This window comes from Solea senegalensis, linkage group LG8, assembly GCF_019176455.1.
Source record: "Solea senegalensis isolate Sse05_10M linkage group LG8, IFAPA_SoseM_1, whole genome shotgun sequence".
In the NCBI taxonomy this organism is placed as follows: Eukaryota; Metazoa; Chordata; class Actinopteri; order Pleuronectiformes; family Soleidae; genus Solea; species Solea senegalensis.
Window position 1 is genome coordinate 8800071 of NC_058028.1, and position 12542 is coordinate 8812612.

Consider the following 12542-nt stretch of genomic DNA (forward strand, 5'->3'; position numbering starts at 1 on the left):
TTGGAGGTTAATGGAGGAGTTTACCAGCATACATTGCATAATGTGTTTCAGATATTATAGGTTACATCTAGCACCTGCTGTAATTAACTTCATTACTGGTCCTTGTTCGTTGTGTTTTTGTGTATGTATTTTTCTTTGCTGTTTTCAAAAACGTTAACACAAGATAGTTTCAGGAAATAATGTCTGTTTGTATGCGGTTACATTTCGTGCCGTTTCCGTGTGCATATTTTGCGACTTTGCAGACTTTAGCGGCAGATCTAGCGACTTTCTGTCATAAACTTAATACTTTACAAGAAGGAAAAGCACAATTCTGCCGCACAAGTGAGATCCATTTAACTGTATTTACTGTGGGCAGAGAGTCAGACACACACACAGAGCACAGATAGAGTCACAGACGAGAACGAGCTGTGGATGTGCAGGGTTAGGGTTGCTTTTTTATTCAAGTAAAAAAACTTTTCTCCTGGACGTGTTCTAGTGATATCGAGCGTCTTTTCAGACTGACTTTAGTTACTTTTCATTGACAGTAATTGGTAACGCTGTCTCCAAACACAAGACAATTAAAGACAGCGCAAGAGAGAGCTGGGAATGTGACGTCATCGTTTTCCTAAAGTGTCTACGCGTAAAGGCAAGCCCGGCGTCTTTCAGGTCCCCTAAAACAAACCCGCTTCCATGTGGACGGCCCCTAAAGCACGTAGACTGAAGGATTTTCCATCGCTGATGCTGGATGTTTCTCTCAGCACATACTGTAAATTCCTTTCTGGTACAAAAACAGAGCACGCATTCAAATCTAGCTCAAATCCAACAGATTATTTTTACTGTAATACAAAAGCTCAGCAGCACACCATGGTGATTCTGGGTTACAGTGTGCTCTCCCCTCCCCCAGCTTCAAACATCCTTCCTCTCCAAATGTAGGCATTGGCACCAACAACAAACAGAGGGTGAATGTTGAGAGATTGCAGCACAATTTTTTTCAGAGCTTCACCGTTGGGCTGCGACTTAAGCGTGCAAAACTGGTTTGTGCAGGTGGTAGGTGATGCAGCAATTTGTGAAAGCAGGGCAAAAGGAAGTCAAACAGATTGACTTGGAGCAATGGAGCAAATGTGAACGAGGAACAAATATTTACAGCAAGCGTGGGTTTAAAAAAAAAGAAGTACAAAATCAATTCAGTGAGGAAACTCTACTGCTTTATATGTGAGGCATTTGATTCCCCATAAATGTCCGTGTTGCTTCGTGGAATCATTTTACTTGCCTGTGGCATGGAACAAGTGACACAACACAGATAGTGTTCATGAGTCACAATCATGAATGATTCACCTGAGGAGCATGGGCACGATGCCAGGAAAAACACCTTCATTAATTTATAAACTACACATACACTGTACAATATATAACTCAATGAGTAATTAATTAATGAACAACAATGCCTTTATATTATAAAGGAATACCAACACAGGGGGAATAAAAGGTCTTAGAAACAGTTCATCTTCCACGTCGCACTTAAAATGCAAATCCTCCACAGTCAAACGCGTCAAAGTCGGAGTCTCCCTCAAAGTCAAAGCTGTTGAAGTGCGGGGAGTCGATGTCCTGGCCACAGGCGTGGAAGGAACCTCCTCCAGGAAGCTCAGAGAAGCCTCCTGAGCCATGACCGATCTCTGGAGCTCTGCTGGTGAGGGGAGAGGTAGGGGAGCAGGAGTTGAGGTAGGCCAGAGCAGAGGAGGCAGCTGCCCCTCCCATCAGCAGGCACACTGCCCTCACTGCCCGCGCATCGCTGCTGTTGCCATGGCGGAGGCAATCTGACACACGGTTAGGAGGGGCAGAGGAAACGCTACACAGAGGCCGCCGTGGTCCACCACCTGCACGGACAAAACAAACTGACTTGTTGTATACCAATCACACTATTTAAAGCATGTTTGTACAAGTGTATCATCACTTTAAAATCTAAACATAAACCAACAAAAGAGAGGAGATGCCAGAGAGTGGGAGAGCACTTTCTGGTATGTGAGGGCCTCCATAGTTCCCTAATGTCATTTGGAAAAGGAGGGGTGAGTCCTCCAGTTGTTGCACTCTGCAGTCTCACTACTAGAGATCACTAATTCTCACTCACTGGTCCTGTAGCAGGTAAATAGTGCTTTTACATGTATGTTAAAAGTCTGATTTTAGTTACAATAATAACTTGTAAACACTTTAGTCTGACTAAAATGGAAGGCTTAGTCGGACTAACATATCTGGATAATGCAATTCATAGTTTGATTACTCCTGCATGTATACGCTTAGTCAGACTGGAGTGGGACATGGCTCCCAGGTCTTTGACCGGAAGTAGAAGGAGACGACGTATAAACTACAGAACTGTTGCCGGAAAAGAACGACAGAATAGACGACACAAAGCTACGGAGATGACTCATTTGAGACATGTACAGCAGGTACGAAACATACTGAACCACAGCAGGGTCCTTCTTTGCCGTTTGTTTTTCTGTGACGTAAAGGTCAACAGGTCAACTGATCCAATAAGCACTAGCTTATAGAGAGATACAGCGCCACCTACAGAGGCGGAGTACATGGCCAATAAATCCCTTTTCTCCTCCATGTGCATACATGAAATCAGCCAGTTGTCCGATTGCCTGTCTTAGTCCGACTACGGCTTTAGCTCGGTTAAACTGTGCATGCAAATGCATAAATGCATAATCGCTTCACCTCCAAACACTTTTTATATGGGGCTCCACTTTTTTTTATTTGACAACTCTCCAGCAACCTGTTAAGGACCAACCCAATGTGTAGGTGCTGAACCAGTTTCTGAGAATGACTTACTATAAAAGCATGGTTTAACCACAGTCAAGTAACTACAGATGACCTGACTCAGACTCTTGAGCTCACCTAGGTTTTGGCCTCTGTCTCTGAAGGAGCCTCCTCGCTCAGTGTCTCTGAAGGAGCCTCCTCGCGCAGTGTCTCTGAAGGAGCCTCCTCGCTCAGTGACTTGAGACAGAGGAGGAGGAGGAGGAGTGCTTTTACAGACCAGGGGTGACCCAGGGTCTTTGTCACTGCACGAGTCTGGCAGGGAGTCCCTGTCTGTGATGCAGGGTGTGATGCTGTGCTGCCTCTGAAGGGTCATTTGCTGCATGACACCCTAGACAATGACAAAAAAACAAAACAAGGTCATTGTAAATGACTCAGAGATATACATGTGTAGCTGTTATTTCCCATGTCTCATACCAGATATTGTTAGATAATATGTAAGAAATGAGTCATGAAACTTCTGCTGACTCACCTCTCTCACTTTTCTGATCAAGTTCAGCCACAAACTGTGAAAGATAAACATAAAAGAATGTTTTGTTACGTTTGACACAAATAACTCAAAGGAAAGGGCAGTGAACAGTTCACAATCTGATAACCAGGTTTTGTAAACATGCCTGATAGTATGTGGGACAAAGGATGTTTGTGCGTGTGTGTGTGTCTTTAGAAGGCTGTGTGGACCAATTGTCAACCAAACCTATCTTTGTGAGGACATTTTGACAGGCCTTTGAAGATTAAGATGATTTTAAGGTTAGGGTTAGGGTTAGGCATTTAGTTGTGATGTTTAAGGTTAGGGCAAACATCATCATCTTTAAAGGACTTTTGGGGGGTAAAGACCTAATTTTATGCGTCAGGGTTAGATTTGGGTTTAGGTAATGATTAGGGTAAAGGTTAGGTGTGTGTGTGTAACTCAGATATGAATACCTTAAAGGTGACATCGAAAGCTTGAATTTCTTCAAGCTTTTACCGAGCATTTATATAAGTATTGCATGTTGTAATTAAGCTATCAAACACAAACACACAGTTTATCTCTTAGAAATAGCTGGTGCACCTATTCAAAATAATACAAAATCCCAGTAAAAATATGAATTACTTTAATTCTTACTCTTATTGTTTTTTATTGCACTACTGTATATTAGCAAGCATTAGGAACTTGAAATTTGATTGGGGTTGTGTTGAAGTCAAGTTTGGTTGTACTGTGTGTATGTGTCTACTGTATTTTGTCTTTTTTAATCGTTTTTGTACTTCTATCTGCAAAATTGTCACAAAAAAGTGACAATAAAGCTCTGAACTGAATTAGGAACTGGACTGAACTCCTTATGGGGACTTGGACGGTGGACATAGTGTAGAATTTTAAGGTTAAAAGTGTATGTTCAAAGGGTGACTGTTTTTTGATTAGGGTTTAAATGAGATTTGGATTCAGACAAATACAGGATAGTAACAGTGTGTGTGTGTGTGTGTGTGTGTGTGTGTGCACACTCATGTTCATGTGAGGCAGAGAGACTCGCCTGCAGTCGTCCGGATTGTCTGTGAGCAACAGCAGGAACTTGTTCTGTGGCAGAATGAGAGCAAAGCAGCAGTCCCTCCTGCCCCCTGGAGGCAACCTGGGCAGGTCAAGGATTTCTCGTCCCTCTGCAATGGACTCACAGCTGGTTTGTAGTGCTATCACCTGATCTGGAGGGGATTCAGCATCACGGCACACCAGCAGGCTGCCCTCCATGGTCAGCATGAGGTACTTTTCTTTCCACTGTTTGAACATGAAGCCTCCTGCAGAAACGGCAGTTTAACAGAGGGATTACCTTCAGTACAGTTTACACATCCCTTGTTGTCATTTGCTCTCATTCACTTTGATTTATACAGCTGACAGTGCAGGATATTTCCCAGAGACCCTGATGCTGCCTGACACAGTATTCTGTAAATCCACATAGTTACATTGAAAAAATAATAGCTAAATGTCCCGGACATTAACCATTTGTGTAATGACATTAATAGATGAAGAGCACATGCTCTATTTCACCATATAGAGGATTAATGATGAGCTGAGAGAGATGAACTGTCTATTCATGGTATATACTTTGAAATACAGACTCATTATACTTTTCATATTATGTAAAGTATACTAGTAAAGTTATTTTTATTTTATCTACTAGCACACAGAGCTAAGAGACTGAACTGCTGACAGAGCTGATAAACAGTATCAACTGCATCCGTCCTCTGACGCCAACGTTAAATCAAATTGAGGGAGATTTAAAACAGATGTAACATAAATACAAAGGCGTAAAACATTGGCTGACTGTCTTTGGGAATGAAACATTCTATAAAAACATCTGGCAGCAACTGACGGTGTCAGTGTCAAATATTCACTCACTCTTAGAGAGACGTCTGCATCAGGACAACCTAGATGTCCTGATAGAATAATATTTGTCTCATATGTGATAATAGCAATAATAATAATAATAAGGATTTAAAATGACCGGTCCGTTTATGCCAACTTTTTCCTTACTTAACTTGACTTAACTATTTAACTATTCCTGGTTGTATTATTCCACATAGTATAGCTTTTATCCTTTAGATCTGCTCTAGATCACGTGTGCTTCTTTTTATTACTGTTAAGCACAAATAAATTATCTTGTTTATGCACGATACAAGTCGCCTTGCCTTGACAGTGGCTATTAATAATGTTGTAAAAACTGTTACATGATATATTTGACTCAGATTTAATCAGAAGAAATACAAATATCAGACATAACTGCATGCTAATGAAGAGATTAAAGGGCCTACCATATTTCTTGAGGAAGCCTTGGTGAATGCCTGCTGTGCTCATGCCTGTGGTCATCACTGCACCGTGGGATGAAATGAGAGGCAGAGATTCTGGTGAGGGAAAAATAGGGCAAAGGAGAGAGAGAATAATCCCCCCCCCCTGTTTAGGCCCTCCTTCTTTAAACCTGTGAGTGGAATTGGAGCAGTTCTGACCAATGGGCACAGACACGTGCGAACATGTGAGGCCCAAATAATCAGACTTGCAAAGAATAAATCCCAACTAGGACAAATCCAATGATTTTCATCACCTCCATCACCAGATGTTGTATTGGACATTCTTGTACTGTCTCTCTCTCAGGAAAAAATCACAGATTTACTGTGTGTAATGTACAGTTCTGTGTGCTGTGTCTCAGCTTTGTTGTTTTTATGCCTGTGATCATTGTCATTTGGATTGGAATGATGTGACTGAAAGTTGGTCTTTGACTCAATTATGCTCAAGCATGTCTTGAATTAACCCGGCGTAATAAATATTAGTCAACATGACTAATGACTGTAAATCCTTCACACTTCAACCCAGGAGCATCAACCTCAAACGACCTAGTCTGGTCAAGAGGGGGCCGGTCTAGAGAAAAACAACTGTTCAGTCGTATATGAGTTTAAAATATAACACAATATTCCATAATGATACCACAATTAAGATATTCAGGATGATTGTTCACAGTATTTCAGAGTAAAAGTGTTTGTTTTGATATGAAACAATGTGAACTTCACAATAAAAAAAACATTTTTATGATGCAAAAGAAATCTAAAATTAATTACAACTGTAATTGAAACACCAAACAAGATGTATATGTCCTTAAATGTTGAATGTTATACATCTAATGTTGTGATATTTACAATCAAATGTCTTATTATTACTGTTCTAAAAATAATGCTAACATGATATCAAGTTTTGGGCAACATGTAATTGATGGGGGGCACCTCTGCTTTAAGAAACTGATAAATGTGTTGTTTTGAAACTGCATACATGTTTACCATATTTTCTGGATGTGCTCCAATAAAGGGATTGGGACATAATTATACTGTATGCTCATTGTAGCATTGCTAAAACAATCAATTGAATTAGAATTTTGGCACAGGACTAATTCACAAGAGCTTGTGATTAAACTGTGATCAAATCTGCATCTCAGTGTATCTCTGTGCCCCTGGATGTCCTCTGAGTCAGGGTCTGCCCACTCAGGCAGATTAAAATAAGGGAGATTATTATTCTTGCAGAGCGGGAAGCCTGCTGTTATGCTGTGGATAGCCCCAAACAAAACTTTAATCTGCCCAAGCGAAAAACCTCCAAGATAATAACTGTTTTTCCAGTGTGGCATATCCAAGCTGGATTAAACTCTCCTCACATTGTCTCAGCCTGTGCTTGCACATCACAGCTGGAATCATATTATATAACAGGAGGGATCAGAGAGACACTCCCATACCTCAATCCACCACATCCCATAATATATCCATGATAAAGGGCCTGTAAGATGGTGGTAGCATGATAGAAAAATATGTAAAAAAAATACTCACATTTTGAATAAAACATATTCAATTAAAACACAATGAGTAAAACTATAAATGACAACATATTGGTAATTATACTATAGTTTTCTCCAGAGATTCTATTTTCACTTTGCCCTAATCCAAGGAGGTCAGAGGTCATGCTAACCTGGTTGCAAAATAACTATTTTACTTTTGTTTAATGATGCTTAAAAAGATTGAGTCATTTAAAGTACTTTACAGTATCTGTTAGAGGTGGGAAACACAGGTCTCACGATACCATAAGATACAATGTGCAATATATGGTCCACAATACCAATAATATCACGATACAACAATTCTGTGAGGATCAATATATTGCAAGACAATCATATAGTGATAAATCATGACATCTGTCTAACTGAAGAAAACAAAACATTAACGTGAAACATTAAAAGTGCAGCATTTCTCTATTTATTCACAGCATACAGAACAAAGTGCATAAAGTCTATGTATTGAACATTGATGGAGCGTCTCTTAACGTACAGTAGCTTTATCCACCATTATCCCGCTGTAAACTCACTCTTCTTCCAATATGGAAAAGTATTTCGTTTTTTGGTGTAAATAATGAGCCTGGCATGAGCCTAGCATCCGTTCAGAAACACAATCTTTGTCATTCTTTTGGGATTCATATTGTTACGGGAGTTACTGTATAGTCTTCGTGACAAACAACTTCCCAAGAGATTTGCTTGGGACATTCATTCACTTGGATGAAGGAGAGATTAGTCACTTTACAACTTTTCTTTACACATGGAACCAGAGAAAGATACAGATTTAAAATAAAAAATACTTGAAAATCAAACTATACACCAATAAAAAGCCTGCTGTTTTATAGCTTGCTGTATAACAGGACTGGATACTGAAAAGTCAAGTGATAATGGAACATGCACGTCATCATCATCCTCCTCCTCCTCCTCCTCCCCACAGTGACTGCTGTTACTTCTCCATTTACCAGATGTGTGTTATCAAGTTCAGACTCAGACATGAATAAAATAAAGCAGATGCTCTGAATCTAGGAGTGTCACACTCAAATCTTGGGTTGGGCTCAGTAGGAATCTGAACTCCAGTGTCCTCATTCTAGAGACTCTGACTCATTTGGCAGACTGAACTCTTTTAGGGTTTTTTTGTCTTAATGTTCACAACACAAAACATATTGTGACATGAACAAATAAACAAACAACAAATAAATAAATAAATGTCCAATTTTCACCCTGCTTTTTTTATTTGTCTCTCAAAAGGAAAAAAAAGAACAGAGCAGATGTTTATGGTGTAGCACTAAAACAAACAAACATGCATTTAAATTTAGTTGGACTCAAGTATGTTAGTAAATAGATTAATTCAATTTGTTCTCCTAAGGGAATGATTCAGTGGCTTATTAAAACAGTCAAACATTGAGGAACAGCAGAGAAAAACAAAGAAATATGAAGAATAGCTATATAATGTGCAAATTAACGCAACAGCAGTGCAAACTGTCGAGTAATTCTTTGTGTTGAAATGGTGCGGTGCTCTAACCGTGGTACATTTGTGGCTGTTCTTTCCTTAGCTCATTAAAAGTACCTTTATTTATGTGCATTTTACTATGTCTCATATCACTGGTATTTTCCCATTTCTCTTATGTTTTACAAAAAAATGGCACAAAAATGGAAAAAACGGAGTTGGAGAAAAAGTTAAAGAGCATTTCATTTTACAAAAAGAAGAAAAGGCTAAACTACCTAAACCAAGATGAGAAGGAATAAAGTGAAACACACACAAAGAATTACCCGAAAATACAAGTGACTGAAACGAAGTGAAGTGTAACTTAAAGGAACCAAAGAGAACACAGGAGAGCACAGAAACTAAATACACTCCAGGGATAATTAAGCACAGGTGGAACTAATAAGACACAGGTGCAGACAGGACAGGAAGTAATGAACACACAGGCAGAAACTACAAAATAAATCCAGTGGTCATGACAATTTCAGCCGTCAGTAACTATACACATTATGGCTGCAACCAGCTTATGTTCATTATCAATTCATCTGTCAAATATTTTCTCAATTAATCAGTTTGTTATTTGGTCCATGAAATGTCTTTGGCATAATACTAACAAAAGTGCAATAAATACACAATAAAAAATATGGGCTTATAGGAAAATCATCCTTCTTAATTAAACAGTTTTTCATATGTTTTTCTAGTGCTTTTTCAGACACAGAGTGTCTGTGATGCAACAGTATGTGAAGAGTGAGGGATTTGTGCCACCAGCAGAGGGCAGAAGAGCCTCAGTAAACTCCTGGGCAGACTCAGGTCATGGAAGTCCCTGTGATGTATGAACATGTTGGGGGAAGAAGAAGCAGTTTGTGGCTGCATCCAGGCTGCACAGACAAGAGGAAAATGTTAGCTCATTGTTGGTGACTCTGCATGACGTGCCTGTAGCTGGGAGAGCAGGAGGAAAGTGTTTCCCATGTGCTGCGTCCAATCTCTCTCACTCTCTCTCTCTCCTCAGTAACTAACAGGTTGTTTTGTTTAGCAGACAGTGGAGGAGCCCAGTGAGGATGTTGGTGCTGCAGTCTGCCTTTGTGTTTGCAACTCCCTTCACTATAAAGTTTTGGTGTTTGGTGAATCAGGCTTGCAGGAGTTTGTTGTTGCTTAAACCTAAACACTGGAATCCTGGTCGCTGAAGCCCCTCCCCCTAAAAAAACCCAAACACTCACTCCTTCCAGGTCCATCCAGCCCCAAAACTGTGTGTTTTTGAGCAGAACACCCCTTCTTTTTGTGCAGGACCCCCTGGTGACCCTCTTCCCTTTCTTTCTCTCTCTCTCTCTCTCTCTCTCTCTCTATCTCTCTCTCTCTCTCTGTGTGTGTGTGTGTGTTCCTATCCGGGAGCATTGAGAGCACCATTGCTCAAGCTCCCATTGAAAAGAGAGCATATACAATGGGGTCTTTCTCAGTCCCTCTCTGTCTCCATTAAAGACCCTGTGGGAACACAACACTGTCCACAGAGCCACTCTTAAAGGGCCAGTGGGACAGTCACAGTGGGACCCACAGGTCTTTGCAACCTGACTCCCAGTTCTTGCCATCGTTAAAACACGGGAGAGGAAACTTCAGGTTATTCCTGCACAGCCTGTGAACTCTGCAGGCCGACAGACGGAGAGAGAGAGAGAGCACCAGCATCACTGCTGTTCAAACAGAAACATCAGGTCAGACATCACAGTCTGCAACAACACAGTAAACACCACCACCACCATGCTGATGCATCTGATGGTAATCACCGTTTATTTAGACTGCAGCAACAGCACCCTGCAGTGATTCTGCTGATGTAATCCTCCCTATATGGTAGAGCAGCAGTAGATGCAAACAGAATAGTTTTGTCCATAATCACTTGATCTAAGTGATTATCAAGTGATTATCACATAGAAGAAAAACTATGTTATTCTTCTCTGTGCGGTAAAGTCCGGCTTCAAACCATGAAAACCAAACAATTTGTATTATTATTTCTACACAAAAGTATAAAATAGTCAGTATCTGCCGATAAACCCCTCCTCTAAATGTTACTGACTGTACCTTTAAATGCAGCTTGAGAAATTTAGCAGTAAATCATTAAAATTCACATTATAATGTGACTTGGCATAATTAGTTTAAAGGTCAATGTTGAAGTTGATAAGAGGCTTCAGGTGTTAATGTGTTTGTGTATTCAGGTTTTTTGTTTGTTTGATAACCAGGATGTGAGTATTTGTTAACAATAATATAAACCATGCAACATTTTCTTTTTATGAATAAGAAACATCATTAAAAACAGATGTGAGTACAGGTGTCAAAACAAAGCAAATTGACTGTTGTGAGGGGTTTTTAAATCAACCTGCCACGTTGTTTTGTCTGTGCGTAAAGACACTCATTGACGCTCAGCGCAGGTCTGTGATTGACACAGGCTCACGTGCATGCGCTACTTTGTTTCCAGCGGGAAATGGGTGATTTACTGCGCCATTTACAACCTCGTTGGACCCGCGGGTAATTAAAAAGCGAATGGGGGATTGTGATACAACAATCAGCATGCCGCAGGGTTTCTCACACATCCTCTGAGAAAAGGAGGGAGACCCAGGAGGAGGGAGGAGGAGTGTGAGGAAGGGAGGAGGGAGGGTGGAAAGAACTTGAGTTGAGGAATTTGAATCCTGTTTGAAGGGGGTGAGAGGGAAAAAGAAAAGAGCAGGGGGGGGAATGTCTGAGTGAGTCTGAAAGAACCGGTGGGCAGGAGAGGACAGACGCTCGGGACGAGGAAACACTGGTTTAAAAATACTCCCCCGGTGTCTAGAAATAGACTCAAGCTTTCAGGACAACTTGGTCAGCGGCAAAAAAAGTGAACTTTTATCTGTTTTGTTTTGTATATTCTTACAGTTGTTGTTTCTATGCGCTTTTTCGGTGGGGGCTAAACGTCTGTTGGACAGCCGTGCGCATTTTGGATCAAAACAACAACACAAGGGAGGACACAAGAGGACTTGTGAGTGTTGTCCACACTCTGTGTCATTCTGTTAAAAAGGGAACTGAGAGGATCGGATTCACTTTCCACATTTGCGGATAACCATCGGATCATTTCGGGATAAAAGCGCACAACTTTGGATGTTTGAGATGCGGTGATGGAGTCCGGCGCTGTTTCCACCGTGACTTCGCCTCTCGTCAAGCTGCTTTTCACAGGAGCCATGAGTTCGTCTAAAGTGTCACTTTTGATCCTCACGGTCGCTTTATGCGCTTGGAGGGACGTAACCGCGGGGACACTGACAGGTAAGATGTCCACCGACTCTGCGCCAACCACAGCCGCGCTCTATCCAACCAGACTGATGTTTGGCAACTTCAGTGCAAAGCAGGCAAACATCGTTAATGAGCAATTAGCTCAGTCAGCTTTTTTTTTTCTCTCTGCTCATAACTCGTTAAATCAATTTGTTCACGGGTGGAGAGTGCAACCACAACTGCAAGTGTCTCCTCCACATCTGGACAACATGAACATTCATTAAGCACACTGTAAAAACAAGGTGAACAGAGAAAACAAATAAAGGATCACTGTTAGTGGTTTAAACAGGCTGAGGGTTAAAATAAAAACTGCTGATGTTGAGTAAGTGGCAAGAGAAGGAGATGAGTTGGGGAGTTTTTTGTTTTTTTTCTTAAGAGCTGATACGAAGCTATAGAGTAAAGACAAGTCATGAGATCAGGTGCAGCCAAAATCCTCGTGCAGACTTCAAGAGCTTTCATTCTTGATAGGGCCAGTGGGCCTTAACCCTAACCAGGACTGCTGTGGAATGTTATCCCAGGCAGGAAAAGACTCAAGAGCTTAAAATAAGTCATGCTGGGAAGTGATGGAATATCATGAAATCCACTTCACAGCCCCACTGTGGAGGAGAACAGATAACACTTCAGTCCTGAATGTTGACTCCCTTAAGAAGCGTTTA

At 40.9% G+C, this 12542-nt stretch overlaps 2 protein-coding genes across 2 annotated transcripts in view; one reads left to right on the plus strand and one right to left on the minus strand.

The window, feature by feature from the left end:
- Window positions 1-792: 792 nt before the first annotated feature.
- Window positions 793-5656, minus strand: si:ch1073-83n3.2. Its single transcript, XM_044032347.1, has 5 exons — window positions 5569-5656; window positions 4296-4554; window positions 3263-3296; window positions 2872-3121; window positions 793-1853 (listed from the first exon to the last, which is right to left on the minus strand). The coding sequence occupies exons 1-5, from the start codon at window positions 5621-5623 to the stop codon at window positions 1498-1500; spliced, it is 954 nt and encodes a 317-aa protein (XP_043888282.1). The 5' UTR covers window positions 5624-5656; the 3' UTR covers window positions 793-1497.
- A 5643-nt stretch (window positions 5657-11299) lies between these two features.
- Window positions 11300-12542, plus strand: part of LOC122773267 (tyrosine-protein kinase receptor UFO) — a 33123-nt gene continuing 31880 nt past the window's right edge. Inside the window, exon 1 of the mRNA XM_044031797.1 lies at window positions 11300-11880. Coding sequence (XP_043887732.1) covers window positions 11736-11880 — 145 coding nt within the window. The 5' untranslated portion in view covers window positions 11300-11735. The remainder of the gene's footprint in view (window positions 11881-12542) is intronic.

What these genes read in the sequence shown, in the direction of transcription:
- si:ch1073-83n3.2 (XM_044032347.1), bottom strand. Translation starts at nt 5,623, where the DNA reads ATGACCACAGGCATGAGCACAGCAGGCATTCACCAAGGCTTCCTCAAG. An exon ending in AGGCTTCCTCAAGAAATATG is followed by an intron (nt 4,555 to 5,568) that starts GTAGGCCCTTTA and finishes CCGTTTCTGCAG; the next exon opens with GAGGCTTCATGTTCAAACAG. An exon ending in AGACAGAGGCCAAAACCTAG is followed by an intron (nt 1,854 to 2,871) that starts GTGAGCTCAAGA and finishes TTGTCCGTGCAG; the next exon opens with GTGGTGGACCACGGCGGCCT.